General features: G+C 46.4%; 1 protein-coding gene across 1 annotated transcript in view; it reads right to left on the bottom strand.

The window, feature by feature from the left end:
• The window catches only part of LOC134983663 (zinc finger protein 850-like), a 155907-nt gene that overhangs the window by 89339 nt on the left and 50644 nt on the right, over positions 1-15924 (bottom strand). Inside the window, exon 8 of the mRNA XM_063949329.1 lies at positions 13545-15177. Coding sequence (XP_063805399.1) covers positions 13545-15177 — 1633 coding nt within the window. The remainder of the gene's footprint in view (positions 1-13544; positions 15178-15924) is intronic.

Raw genomic sequence — 15924 nt, 5'->3', positions numbered from 1 at the left:
CTATTTGCAGTAAACAACAAACAAATACAAAGCTACACAGTACTGGCTAACTTTCAGGAACTGACTAACCAACAAAGATTCAGCAGCATCTGCTTAACCTGAGAAGAGGCCTTATATAGCAGGTGCTGTCCACGCCCCACTCAGACCTCACAGACTGTGAGCACAAAAACCAGCACCGGATCCCCTGCCGTGCACAAAGCCTGTAACCACTGCACAGCAGAAGACCCGAACCGGAGTATCAGCTGCGCTCAGGCCACTCCACTAGCACTTGTCTCCCGGTTGCCATGACGACGTGGCAGCACAGGGCAGGAGACCCTAACATAATGGCAGCTCGTATAGTTTAAAAAGATGTTACAGTTTACTTTTTTTCGATAAGTCTTAGTCTGTATCGGTTGGTTGATTTCCCGAGCATGTAGCGCAATATCCAAAAAAGTTAAATCTGTCCTATGAACAGTGCTTGTGAAGGTGAGACCAAATGTATTAGTATTGAGAAAATCAATAAACAGTGAAACTGATAGTGTATCCCCTTTCCAAACAATAAACAAATTGTCTATATATCTACCATATAGCACCAAGTTTGCCCCAAAAGGTCCTCCCCAGATGTATTTGTCTTTGAGGTGACCCATATATAAATTAGTTAAACTTGAGGCGAACCTGGTGCCCATTGCGGTACCATGTATCTGTAAAAATATTCTCCATTGAATGTGAAATAATTACATGACAAAATAAAGTGAATAGATTCTATAATAAATTGACTGCTTTTTTGACATTGTTGGGTCTTTATTTAGATACTGCTCTATTACCTTTAATCCATTTTCGTTTGGTATATTTATATATAGGGATTCTGCATCACATGTAAATAGCAGATAATCCTCTTGCCACTTTAAATCTTTAATTAAATGTAAAAAGTGAGTGGTGTCTTTAATATAGGATTTAAGAATGTGTACGTGTGGCTGCAAAAAAAAATCCACATATGCTATGGAAGTGAGTGAACCCACACCTGAAATAATAGGATGCCCAGGAGGTGACAACAGTGGCTTATTAATTTTTGGAAGGTGATAATATGTGGGTGTGACCGGATATGCAGAGTGGGGGCAGTGGCCTGGCAGGAAGCTGCAATTATATAATGTGATTTTCTCTGGTTTCCATATTCCCCTCTGGGTTTGTGTATGTGTGTGTGTATATGTATGTGTATGTACTTGTTTTAAATAAATGATGTCTGTTCAAATGTTCTGGGATTTTTTACTTGCAGGGGAATTAGGGTTGTTGTATTTAAAAATAACTTACCTGACCCTTGCCTGGAAATGTCCATGTATGAAGGTATGGGAGATACCTGCTGCAGTCCCTTCTACTTACATTTGGGAGGTACGGTTGTTTTGGGGGAATTAGCAGCAAATAGTACATTGGCTCCATAACGTCTCGCTGACCCTCTGATTTTTACAAAAATATGTTACATTTGCATTAACAGCCATTAATTAAACAAGAAAATAGAAGAAAATCACCAATTCTGGTCTGGACTCATTGACTCTATCAGGAGAACAAGAGCCTTTTTAGCAAGGACTATGCCACCAGTAACCAGTAGAGGAATCAGGCATATCCCACAGAATATCAGTGCTGCCACCATACATCGGGGAGAGAAGATAAAGGGCCTAATTCAGACCTGTTTGGTGCTGTCCGAATTTGCACAGCAGCTGATCAGGTTAGAACTGTGCATTCGGCAGAGCCGCAGTGCACCGGCGCATGGCAGACAGCCAATGGCTGTCGCAGCCCTGCACACGCCTCTGTCTGATTGACAGGCACAGGCATTTGCTGGGTGGGATTGGCAAACTGGTGGCATTTGGCCGCTGTTTCAGGGGCACAGTCCGGGCAATGCAGGTGTGCCTAGACCGTATGTGGGATGGGCCGTGGCGGCTGCGTGACATCACACGCAGCCGTGCGACCCGAGCAGCTCCCGGCCAGTGTGCAGGAGCTGCGCTGGCTGGGAGCTACTCCTGAAGTACAAATGCATCACCGCTGTGCAATGCTTTTGTACTTTTGCAGTAGGTGGTCGGGCCAGACATGCGGGGTGGACTAGCCCTGTGCTGAGCATCCCCCCCACATGTCAGTGTGCAGGGCTACGATCAGGTCTGAATTAGGCCCAAAGTGCAGATTTCTGAACAGTGCTCTTAGAAGGAACACAATAAGTGCATAGATCACAGTGATCAGAAGTCCGGGACAATGAGGTGAAGAAACCAACGCTGTGGTATTAATAACCCCAATACAGATCACTTGGCGCAAGAGACTAGGTTAAGGGCAATAACAATTTCTCATACGTCCGTAGAGGATGCTGGGGTCCACTTTAGTACCATGGGGTATAGACGGTTCTGCAGGAGACATGGGCACTTTAAGACTTTTCAAGGGTGTGAACTAGCTCCTCCCTCTATGCCCCTCCTACAGGCCTCAGTTTTAGAAATGTGCCCAGGCAGACTGGATGCACTACAGGGGAGCTCTACTGAGTTTCTCTGAAAAGACTTTATGTTAGGTTTTTTATTTTCAGGGAGACCTTCTGGCAACAGTCTCCCTACGTTGTGGGACTTAGGGGGGAGAAGTAGGAACCAACTTCTGTGAGTTCATGGCTCTGCTTCTGGCTGACAGGACACCATTAGCTCCTGAGGGTACTGAACGCTGGGCGCTCCCGGATGCTCACTCCCACAGCCTGCTGTCAGAGCCAGAAGTCAGAAGACAGGTGAGTGTAAAGAAGAAAGAAGACTTCTTCTCCAGCGAAGACTGATAGAGGTATCGCGCAGCGGGCGGGAATGCTGCGCGCCATCCTCCCACTATACACAGGCACTGCAGGGCACAGGGGGGGAGGGACCCCTGGGCAGCATAGAACCTCACAAAAAACTGGCACAGCGGGGACATATAGTGCCAGGGCACTGTCCTACCCAGGCCAGTATAAATATTGGTAAATTTAGAGCAGGACAGAAGCGCTTCATTGCGGGGGCGGGGCTTCTTCCTCACTCAGCCAGCACAATACTCTGCGCCATTTCTCTTCATCCACAGCTGCAGAGGAGTCGCTGGTCCTTCCTTCACTACTGACACAAGTATGAGGGTGCAAAAAGGTGTGGGGGCGCAGTGAATTTTGGTGCTTTATTGATCATTATAAAAGCGCTGCAGGTCTGTCAGCATTTATTGTTTCACAGGCTTTGTATTATTGGCATGGGGTTGTGAGCTGGCGATTCCTCTCTGTGTCCCTCTGACAGATTTTACTGTGGGTCTGTCCCCTATAAGTCCCGGAGTGTCTGTGGGTGTTTGGTACACGTGTGTCGATATGTCTCAGGCAGAATGTTCTTCCCCAGGGGACGCTATATTAGGGACGCAGAATTGTGATGTGGTGGCCCTGTCGGCACCGCCTATACCTGACTGGGTGAAAGATTTGCGTGATAGTGTGATTCAGATCAGGAAAAGGTTGGATAAGTCTGAGTCACAGACACAGACATGGAGAAAATCAGTGGAGGATGTGATGTTACAAGGCTCTGCTTCTTTTTCCACAGGAGACTCCTCGGGGTCGCATAAATGTTCTTTTGCCCAGCTAATACACACTGATACCGACATGGACTTCCTGTGTCGACCATAGTGATTCCAGAATAGATCCAAAATTGTCAAAGAGCATTCAGTACATGATTGTGGCTATTAAGGTTGTCCTATACCTCACGGAGACCCCTTCTGTACCTGACAAGAAGGTGTGTCTCTATAAAGAAAGGAAAGCTGAGGTAACTTTTCCTCCTTCTCATGAACTGAACGATCTCTTTGAGAAAGTCTGGGAAAACCCTGAAAAAAAAAAAGTCAAATTCCCAGACGAATACCAGTTGCTTATCCCTTTCCAACAGAGGACAGGAAAAGGTGGGAGTCCCCTCCCGTTCTGGACAGGGCCCTGTCACGATTAACAAAAAAGGTAGCTCTCCCAGCACTGGGCACGGCGGCACTTAAGGAGCCGGCAGATCGTAAGCAGGAAACTACATTAAAATCTATTTATGTGACCAATGGTACGCTGCTCAGGCCTGCCATTGCCTGTGCGTGGGTGAGTAGTGCTATTGAAAAGTGGTCGGATAACTTGTCATCTGATATAGACACACTAGATAAAGATGAGATTCTCCTAACATTGGGTCATATCAAGGACGCTGCAGCATACATATGTGAGGCCGCAAGGGATATTGGGCTCTTGGGATCAAGGGCCGCTACCATGGCGATCTCGGCTAGGAGGGCTTTGTGGATTCACCAAGGGAATGCTGATGCAGACTCCAAAAAGAATATGTAGTCTCTCCCCTATAAAGGAGAAGCCTTGTTTGGTGACGGCCTAGATGATTTGGTTTCTGCGGCTACCGCAGGTAGGTCAACCTTCTTGCCTTATGTTCCTGCGCAACAAAAGAAGACACATCACTATCAGATGCAGTCCTTTTGGCCCAATAGATATAGAAGAGGGCGAGGCTCCTCCTTCCTTGCTAGTGGAGGAAGGGGAAGAGGAAAAAGATCCGCGGCCTCATCGGGATCACAGGAGCAGAAATCATCCCCTGCTTCTGACAAATCCACCGCATGACGCTGGGGCTCCCTTGCGGGAGTCCGCACCGGTGGGGGCATGTCTAAAACTTTTCAGTCAGTACTGGGTTCATTCGAGCCTGGACCCATGGGTTTTATAAATAGTATCCCAAGGGTTCAAACTGGAGTTTCATGACGTTCCCCCTCGCCGATTTTTCAAAACGGCCTTGCCAGTTTTTCTCCCGGACAGGGATGTTGAAAGCGCGGCAATACAAAAGTTGTGTCAGGATCAGGTCATTATCCTGGTTCCCCTGTCACAACAGGGAGAAGGCTTTTATTCAAGCCTCTTCGTGGTCCCGAAGCCGGACGGCACGGTCAGACCAATCCTAAACCTGAAATCTCTCAATTTCTACCTGAAGAAATTCAAATTCAAGATGGAATCTCTCAGGGCAGTGATCTCCAGTCTGGAGGAAGGAGATTTCATGGTTTCAGTAGACATAAAGGATGCCTACTTACATGTTCCCATTTATCCTCCGCATCAGACTTACCTGAGGTTTGCAATTCAGGATTGCCATTACCAATTTCAGACGTTGCCGTTTGGTCTGTCCACGGCTCTGAGGATTTTCACCAAGGTGATGGCGGAGATGATGGTTCCCCTTCGCCAGAAAGGAGTCACTGTTATCCCGCACTTGGACGATCTCCTGATAAAGGCGAGATCCAAGGACAGGTTGGTGCAGAACATTGCACTCTCCCTGACAGTACTTCAACAACATGGTTGGGTCCTGAACTTCCCAAAGACACAGTTGGTTCCAACGACAAGATTGTCATTTCTGGGAATGATACTGGACACAGAACTACAGAAAGTTTTTCTTCCAGTGGAAAAGGCTCTGGAGATCCAGAGGCTGGTTAAACAAATTTTGAAACCAGCAAGAATATCAATCCATCAATGCATTCGGTTGCTGGGGAAGATGGTAGCAGCCTACGAGGCCATCCAGTTTGGCAGGTTTCATGCCAGAGTATTCCAGTGGGACTGGTTGGACAAGTGGTTCGGATCCCACCTACACATGCACCGGAGGATAATCCTGTCATCCAAAGCCAGAATTTCACTCCTATGGTGGCTGCACAGCTCTGACCTACTAGGGGGATGCAGGTTCGGGATTCAGGAATGGGTCCTAGTATCCACGGATGCAAGCCTCCGAGGCTGGGGAGCAGTCACACAGGGGGAAAACTTCCAAGGAAGATGGTCAAGTCAGGAGACTTGTCTCCACATAAACGTTCTGGAGTTAAGGGTCATTTACAACGGCTTTCTACAAGCGGAACATCTTCAAGAGCTGACCGTACAGATCCAGTCGGACAATGTAACAGCAGTAGCGTACATAAACCGTCAGGGCGGAACGAAAAGCAGAGCGGCGATGGCAGAAGCCACAAAGATTCTCCGCTGGGCGGAAAGACATACAAGCGCTCTGTCAGCAATTTTCATTCCAGGAGTGGACAACTGGGAAGCAAACTTCCTCAGCAGACACAATCTCCATCCAGGAGAGTGGGGCCTCCACTAAGAAGTCTTCACAGAGGTGACAAGTCATTGGGGAGTTCCTCAAGCAGACATGATGGCATCTCGTCTCAACAAGAAGCTTCAGAGATATTGTTCCTGGTCGAGAGACCCTCAAACAATAGCAGTGGATGCACTGGTGTCACAGTGGGTGTTTCAGTCGGTGTATGTATTCCCTCCACTTCCTCTCATTCCAAAAGGTTTAAAAATCATAAGAAGAACAAGAGTTCAAGCGATCCTCATTGTCCCAGACTGGCCATGAAGGGCTTGGTATCCAGATCTTCGGGAATTACTCATAGGAGATCCCTGGCCTCTTCCTCTGTGTGAGGACCTGTTACAGCTGGGGCCGTGCGTGTATCAAGACTTACCACAGCTACATTTGATGGCATGGCTGTTGAGCGCCAGATCCTAGCCCGAAAGGGTATTCCCAGTGAAGTCATTCCCAAACTTATTCAGGCCAGGAAAGTAGTTACGTCTAAACATTACCACCATATTTGGAGAAAATATGTGTCTTGGTGTGAATCCAAGAAGGCTCCTATGGAAGAGATTCAGCTAGGACGTTTTCTTCATTTTCTACAAGCTGGTGTGGATGCGGGCCTCAAATTCGGCTCAATTAAGGTACAGATTTCAGCCTTATCGGTTTTCTTTCAGAAACAATTGGCCTCCCTTCTAGAAGTTCAGACATTCGTGAAACAGAAGGTAGAGTTGAAATTCCTCACTTGGAAAGTGGTCATTTTAGTGGCCTTGGTATCCGCAAGGCGGGTGTCTGAGTTAGCGACCTTGTCTCACAAGATCCCTTATTTGATCTTCCATGAAGATAGAGCAGAATTGAGGACGCGTCAACAATTTCTGCCGAAGGTGGTTTCTTCTTTCCATATAAACCAGCCTATTGTGGTGCCTGTGGCTACTGACGCCTTCGCTGAGTCAAAGTCTCTGGATGTGGTCAGAGCTTTGAAGATTTATGTCGCCAGAACGGCTCAGATTAGGAAAACAGAGGCTCTGTTTGTCCTATATGATCCCAACAAGATTGGGTGTACTGCTTCCAAGCAGACCATTGCACGCTGGATCTGTGGTACGATTCAGCATGCTCATTCCACGGCGGGATTGCCGTTACCGAAATCGGTAAATGCCCATTCTAATAGAAAGGTGGGCTCGTCCTGGGCGGCTGCCCGGGGGGTCTTGGCATTGCAACTTTGCCGAGCAGCTACTTGGTCAGGGTCAAACACCTTTGCTAAGTTTTACAAGTTTGACACCTTGGCCGATGATGACCTCAAGTTTGGTCAATCAGTGCTGCAGAGTCGTCCGCACTTTCCCACCCGGTCTGGAGCTTTGGTATAACCCCATGGTACTAAAGCATCCTCTAGGACGTATGAGAAAATAGAATTTTAATACTCACCAGTACAGTGGCGTAACTAGATATTTATCTCCCCCAAGCCACCGCAATGCCCGTTATATATTATGCCACACTGCAATGACCCTGAGACATTATACCACATACCACAATGCCCGTGATATAGTATACCACACACCGTAATGCCTGACACATTATGACACATACCACAATTTCCGTGATACATTATGCCACACACTGCAATGACCCTGAGACATTATACCACATATCACAATGCCCGCGATATAGTATACCATACACCGTAATGCCTGTGACACATTATGACACACACCGCAATGTCCGTGATACATTATGCCACACACCGTAATGCCCATTACACATTAAGTCCTACAGTAAGGCTTCTAATTACTTTTCAATTACCTGCTTGTTGTCAGGAGTTTCATGCACTGGGTGTCATGCTCGTTGCCAGGGGTTTCATGCTCTTGGTTCCATGCACGGTGCCAGGGGTTTTCATGCTCAGGGTGTCATGCTCGTTGCCAGGGGTTTCATGCACTGGGTGTCATGCTCGTTGCCAGGTGTTTCATGCACTGGGTGTCATGCTCGTTGCCAGGTGTTTCATGCACTGGGTGTCATGCTCGTTGCTAGGAGGTAGTCCTTGTTGCTAGGGCTGTGCTCCCAGTGCCACATATGTCCCCAGTGCCAGATATTCCCCCACGGTGCCAGGTACTCACATGCCCCCAGTGCCAAATATAGCGCCCCCCCATGTGCCAGGTACACATATACCCCCCCAGTGCCACATATGCCCCCAGTGCCAGATATTCCCCCACAGTGCCACATATGCCCCCAGTGCCAGATATTCCCCCAGTGCCACATATGCCCCCAGTGCCAGATATTCCCCCCCAGTGCCATATATGCCCCCAGTGCCAGATATTCCCCCCAGTGCCATATATGTCCCCAGTGCCAGATATTCCCCCCCCCAGTGCCGTATATGTCCCCAGTGCCAGATATTATCCCCCCCGTGCCAAATATGCCCCCAGTGCCAGATATTCCCCCCAGTGCCAGATATGCCCCCTCAGTGCATGCCCCCTCAATGCGTGCCCCCCCTGCTTCCTCCGCCGCTCCCCTGCTGTAAGGAGGGACACGGAGGGCACAGCGCACGCCTCTCCTGTGTCCCTCCTGGGTCTCCGGCGGCCGCAGGTCTAATAAAGGAAGTGCTCACGAACGGCACTTCCAGCGGAGGGAAGGAGACCGCAGACTGACATGCGGACGCTCGTCCGCATGTCAGTCTGCACTAAATCAGTGGCGCCCCCGCAGCCCCTCGCCCCCAAGCCACCGCGAGGGCTGCGGGGGCAGTAGTTACGCCACTGCACCAGTAAATCCTTTTCTCTTAGTCCGTAGAGGATGCTTGGTGCCCGTCCCAGTGCGTACTGTACCTGCAGTTATTAGTTTGTGGTTACACACATGTTGTGCTACGTTTATTGTCAGCATGTTGCTGCAATTGTTCATGCCCGTTGGCTTGTGTTCTGTTGAATGCCATGTTCTGCGGCATGCTTGAGGTGCGAGCTGGTATGACTCTCACCTTAATTTAACAGTAAATCCTTTCCTCTAAATGTCTGTCTCCCTGGGCACAGTTCCTATAACTAAGGTCTGGAGGAGGGGCATAGAGGGAGGAGCCAGTTCACACCCTTTGAAAAGTCTTAAAGTGCCCATGTCTGCTGCGGATCCATCTATACCCCATGGTACGAAAGTGGACACCAGCATCCTCTACGGACTAAGAAAAGGATTTACCGGTAGGTATTAAAATCCTATTTTTTCTTGTACAATTAATGGTTGTTAATGCAAATGTCATTTTGTGTAACATATTTGTGTAAAAATCAGAGGGTCAGCGAGACGTTATGGAGCCGATGTATCATTTACTATTTGCTGCTAATTCCCCCAAAACAACCGGACCTCCCAAATATAAGTAGAAGGGACTGCAGCAGGTATCTCCCATACATGTACATTTCCAGGCAAGGGTCAGGTAAGTTTTTTTTTTTTAAATATACAATCCTAATTCACCTACAAGTTGTCAAAGTAAAATTGCATATTTCAATATTTAGAATACACTATGGAATTTACGAATGAATGCGTCTACGATGCCTGCATCAAATACGCATGCTAATGGCTAATACGGTAGGGGCGCGAATGACCGTAACGGCAAGTTACTGTGAGCATTACGGTAGAAGATGCATTTGTGAATAAATATACTGTAACAAAATAGCAAATATTTCTTACATACACTCAAATGTATTACAGCCAGAAATACAAATTCCTAATGTGTGTAACATACAGTATCAGATTGCTCTGTCCAAACAGCCATTGTTTCCATGGAAGATAGACCTTGGACTGAGTGAATGTGTAAATACCGTTGTTTGCCCCAATTGCTAACACGAACAATTGCGTCTTGGTCCCGTGTTGCTCTAACAAACAAGAAGCCAGATATGAAACAATAGCTAAAGATACGCAGATTCTTCATTGTGTGCTTAACACACATTCATGCACACCAGAATCCTGTGTATTTATATTCAATAAAATGCAGACCAGATATTGATACTTGTATTAAGAGTGATATGTCATATGTATTATGTATTCTGGCTTTATGGTTTACACAGCACTGACCTGTCTCCTACACAATGAGTTATACATAGCCTTTACACAACTGGTTAACTGTGTATATATATATATATATATATATAGGTATTGTTCCATTAAATATTAAGGACACCGTGTAAGGACATTGTGTATGGGATGAAATTGTTCAGGGTCACATAAGTAATAATTCGGTGGTTGCGAGGATATTGTCACATATTACGTCAACAAGTTATTAGCGATACCGGATTCATGTATATTACTGTATGATACTGTGGTCGGTGTGAACTGGTCTTTAGGTGGGAGCCCAGAAGTAACCTGTAATCACATCACAAGATTAGGTGTCGCTCAGTGTTCCAGCTGACCAATGACCCACAGTGTACTGAATATGTCCCGCCCCTGGACCAATGGAAGATCTTACATTCCCCATTGTACTGTTAGTGGAACATTGTATAAAAGGACGCACCTGGGCCAGGTTTCAGTCACCTTTCTCAGAGGTCATCTTGTAAGACGACTGAGGCCTGGAATCCGGTGGCGCAGCGTATGTATGAAGGTAACTGATCCTATTGTATTGGTATAGTTGTATTGCTAATTGTACTTGCATTTATTTCCCGTGTCGGTTGTATATTATTGTATGTATTACTGTATCTTTGAATTGTATTGTGTTGCTACAGTGCAGCATTGTTATCCCTTTGTGTCCGCTAGGGACTAATATATATAGTTATTGGGTTGGACCTCTAATCCTAATTTACCCCTCTGTCTCCACTAAGTTATTTTGTAAATCTGGCGAAGCGTCAGGGACACTTCCGACACTATACTAAGGTCTAAGTATGTTATATTGCTGGAGCACACATATATTCACCAAGGTAATACGAGAGCGTCACAACACTCAAAAGGTACGCTAAGTGGCGCTACACGTAGCGTAACATTGAGGAAACTGCACAACTGACTTATCGTCCATCGGTTTATTTTAAAAACAGTTTATCACAAAGTTAAAAAAACAACAGAACATTTGAATAGACATAATTTATTTAAAACCAACAAATGATAAAACTATTTAATTACACAGAGCCCCCCCCCCTTCCCCCGTAATATCATCCAACTATTCAAATGAGCTGTCAAAATCAGATATAGCCAAAATTAAACTGGAAATATTTTGCTTTTAAACAACTTTATTTCATATCTTTAATACATATATTTTTGTCTATATTTTAAACTTAAAAAATACTTTACTCTGCACAACAGCCTATGGGGGTCATTCAGACCCAGCCGCAATAGTGGCCCGCAGCAGTTTACCCGGTGGTGGCAAAATGCACATGCACAGCGGCCACACAGACACACACATTGTGGTCGCATCCCTGAGGGGTGAACGCGGGCAGGGTGGGACGACTTTCTGGGGGGGCTGCGTGATGTCACATCTGTGTTCATCTCTGATTAACCCCCTATAAGCTTCTAGAGTGCACCTCATATCTCATCTTTTCCAAGTTACTACAAATATGAGATCGGTAGCAGCACTACTTTCAGGATTATTACACAGAACACAAAGAGGCTGACACAGCAAATAACAGTAACACATATAAGGGATTAACTAGAAATAAGGAAGCATGATCATCATTAAGTCTAATTATCAACTGGTTCTGTGTGGGACCAATACACCTCTTTACTGTCTCCAGCAGCCCCTAGTACTACACTGCAGCCACCTGCCCTGTCTACCACCCACTACTGCCACTGTCCTGTCTCCCCCCCACTACTGCTACCCACCTTGTCTCCCCCCAGTACTGCCATCCACCCTGTATCTCCCCCACCACTGCCACCCACCCTGTCTCCCCCCACTACTGCTACCCACCTTGTCTCCCTACCTACTGCCACCCATCCTGTCTCCCCCCTACTGCCATCCACCCCGTGTCTCCCCCACCACTGACACCTACCGTCTCCCCCCACTACTGCCATCCACCCCGTGTCTACCCCCACTACTGCCATTCACCCCTTGTCTCCCCCCACTACTGCCATCCACCCCATGACTCCACTACCACCCACCCTGTCTCCCTGCTCTGACACCTCAGCGCTGCTTGGGGACGTTTACCCACATAGATACTGCCTACAGCAGCCCCCGCTACTGCACTACTGCCACCCACCCTGTCTCCCCGACATCTAAGCACTGCTTGGGAATCTATGGTACTGCTAACAGTCCTTCATCAACAGATGGAAGAAGCTTGGGCAGTACGGAGGCAGAAGCTGCTTCTGGTACCGTGGTCATGCAAGGCTGGGAGTCAGTAAATTATTTAATAGCGGGTCTAATTCAGTAAGGATAGCAGATGCTGCTAATTAGCAGAATTAGCAATCCTTTTCCTAGCGCGCTAGGGGCCGCCCATCGCAGCGCAAAGCCACCCAGCATGCTGACCGCCGCCTCCCCCCTGATGAAGCAGAAAATGCGATTGCCTCACAATTTCTGCTTCATCGTAGAAGTTAGTGAAGCCTCCTGCTGCAGCTCAGTTGCGCCCGCAGGAGGCCCGACGCATTCTTCTCGAATACAGCGGCTGCATGTCACAAAGCCACCATGATGATGTCTGTTTGTCCGCCTTTGCCCTCTGTTCGCGCTACACTGCCCCCGCACCGATTCGCATCTCCGTGGAAATGGAGCATTGCCCACCAACCCTCGTGACCGCCTCTGCCTGACAGGCAATCACATTTTCTGTGGCCCCTCCGCAGAAAATGCAGGCGCATGCACAGGATGGGTGCAGTGGATGCGCCCGCAACTTTATCAGAATAATTCAATTTGGATCACACACTGCGATCCAACCTGAATTAGGCCCAGTCACCATCTTACAGGCAGCCGGTGCAGGGACCAGAGAATGGGTGTTATGTGGCAGGAACGGGCTAGTTAGGTAACAGCCTGGCTGCTGCATTCTGTACAAGCTACAAGTGGTGCAATTATTTTGCTGGGAGACCCAGGTAGAGGACATTGCAGTAGTCTATATGAGATGATACAAGTGCATGTACGACATCAGGTAGATCTTCTGAGGGAATTAAGTGCTGGAGTCTGGCTATGGTCCACATATGAGGATCTGATTCTGGCTGATACCGGATGTCTAATGGTGTCACTCCACCATCCAGGACACTAATATTCTGCACATGATCAGCATTTTGTAATTCTGAACCCCCAAGCGTAAGTCTGGCTGGTAGCAAAGCTGAGCTGTAGCCCTGCCCTTTGTTGGTGAGCTTCTATCATAAGGACCTGTTTCACCAGGACTGAGTCACAGCGAACTGGCATCACCCACACCTGGAGCTCAGCTAGACATTTAGGATTGGTACTGGGTTCTCAGTACCCAGAGCAAAAGACAGGTCATCTGCATAGCAGTGGTAGATGAGGGCATGACACCTGATTATTTCACACTGTGGTAACATGTGTATTGCAAAAAGTATAGGAGAGATGATAAGAACCTTGAAGAACAACACATGGCAATGATAAGTATACTCCAGAAGATTAAAATGGCTTCTCACCTGTGTGTCTTCTCTGGTGTGTAACAAGTTGTGATTTCTGTGTAAAACATTTCCCACACTCAGAGCAAAAAAATGGCTTCTCACCTGTGTGATTTCTGTGATGTATAACGAGAGCTGAGTTGTCTGCAAAACATTTCCCACACTCAGAACATGGAAATGGCTTCTCACCTGTGTGACTTCTGTGATGTATAACAAGATGTGATTTCTGTGTAAAACATTTCCCACACTCAGAGCAAAAAAATGGCTTCTCACCTGTGTGACTTTGCTGATGTCTAACAAGATCTGATTTGTGTGCAAAACATTTCCCACACTCAGAACATGGAAATGGCTTCTCACCTGTGTGACTTCGCTGATGTCTAACAAGTTCTGATTTCTGGGCAAAACATTTCCCACACTCAGAGCAAGAAAATGGCTTCTCACCTGTGTGACTTCGCTGATGTCTAACAAGTTCTGATTTCCGGGCAAAACATTTCCCACACTCAGAGCAAGAAAATGCCTTCTCACCTGTGTGACTTTTGTTATGACTAACCAGATCTGATTTGTGTGTAAAACATTTCCCACACTTATGACATGGAAATGGCTTCTCAGCTGTGTGACTTCTGTTATGACTAACAAGATCTGATTTGTGTGCAAAACATTTCCCACACTCAAGACATGGAAATGGTTTCTCACCTGTGTGACTTCTCTGATGTGCAACAAGAACTGATTTCTGTACAAAACATTTTCCACAGTCAGAACATGGAAATGGCCTCTCACCTGTGTGAATTCTTTGATGTCTAGCAAGTTGTGATTTCTGTGCAAAATATTTCCCACACTCAGAACATGGAAATGGTGATGTACCTGTGTGACTTCTCTTATGTGCATTAAGAGTTGATTTGTATGTAAAACATTTCCCACACTCAGAACAGGAATATGGTTTCTCACCTGTATGTATTCTCTTATGTATTACAAGAAGTGATTTGTATGTAAAACATTTCCCACACTCAGAACATGGAAATGGAGTCTCACCTGTGTGACTTCGCTGATGTTTAACAAGTTGGGATTTCCGGGTGAAACATTTCCCGCACTCAGAACATGGAAATGGCTTTTCACCAGTGTGATTTCGCTGATGTGTAACAAGATGTGATTTCAGTGTAAAACATTTCCCACACTCAGAACATGGTAATAGGTTCTCACCTGTGTGACGTCTCTGATGTGTAACAAGATGTGATTTCTCTGTAAAACATTTCCCACACTCAGAACATGGAAATGGCTTCTGACCTTTGTGTCTGCACTGATGTGAAACAAGTTGTGATTTGCAGGTAAAACATTTCCCACAGTCAGAACATATCAGTGGCCTCTCACCTGCCTTAGCTGCCTGATGGGTAATAAGCTTTGTGTTCTGTGTAAAACATGTGGTATCTATAGAACAGGGAAACTCTGTATTTACTGTCAGAGCTGTAACAGATGCACCAATATCAGAGTGATCAGGAGAACATTTCCCAGGATCAGAGGGACCAGCTGATAGAGCTGGATGTATAATTGAGGTAATGGGGTTATCTCCTGGAGAATCCTGTCTACTGTCATAATCTTTTATTTCACAATCCGGGGATAACATTAGATGTCCTTCTGAGATATTCCTGCTTGTGTGTCCACCTGCTGGAAATAAAATACATTATGGAAATGTGACATTTTCTGTAACAATATTAATCTTGTAAACAATAGGAGAAAATTACATTCTGGGACACTTAATAGTAAATGTGTGTATTAAAACACAACATTTAATGAAGGCTTTATAATAATGTCTCCTAACGTTACTCCTGGAAGCATTGGTAAGGTAGCATTCCTTTATGTGTGTGCTCATACGCTGGTAAACCTGTACATGTGTTACTCACCCTTATATAAGGTATATTGCTACAGCAGAGTAGGTGTGGAACAAGGTATTTTACATGCAATACACCATATAATACACTGCAATCATCATCTGCTAGGTTATAATCCATTGTTACACCCCCATCATCAGTGTCTTACTGTACCTCTACTCTCAATAGTAATAAGGATGATGTGTGTACAGTAAGTATGATACAGAGAATTACATATCATTATCTATACAGCTGCCGCCATACTTCTGCTTCTCATACGTGTGCTACTGGCAGCAGTGAACATCTGAGTGAGAGTGCAGGGAAGACAGCAGAGTCTGATGAGAAAGAGATTGGATCTGCCTTTGCAGGGATGTACCACACCTGTCACCCCTGTTATTATATAAAATAATAAATAAGAGGGGCGTGGACTATCCAGACGTGCTTTCTGGAGCTCTCCTCACTAAGTGGTTTCTTATCTACCCTACCTAATAGCTCTCAGCCGCCGCTGGGACCAAGACCCAATCTATCAAGTCCCCCAC

The sequence above is a fragment of the Pseudophryne corroboree genome (assembly GCF_028390025.1).
Source record: "Pseudophryne corroboree isolate aPseCor3 chromosome 3 unlocalized genomic scaffold, aPseCor3.hap2 SUPER_3_unloc_20, whole genome shotgun sequence".
Taxonomy (NCBI): Eukaryota; Metazoa; Chordata; class Amphibia; order Anura; family Myobatrachidae; genus Pseudophryne; species Pseudophryne corroboree.
This window is presented reverse-complemented; position numbering and strand designations above follow the sequence as displayed.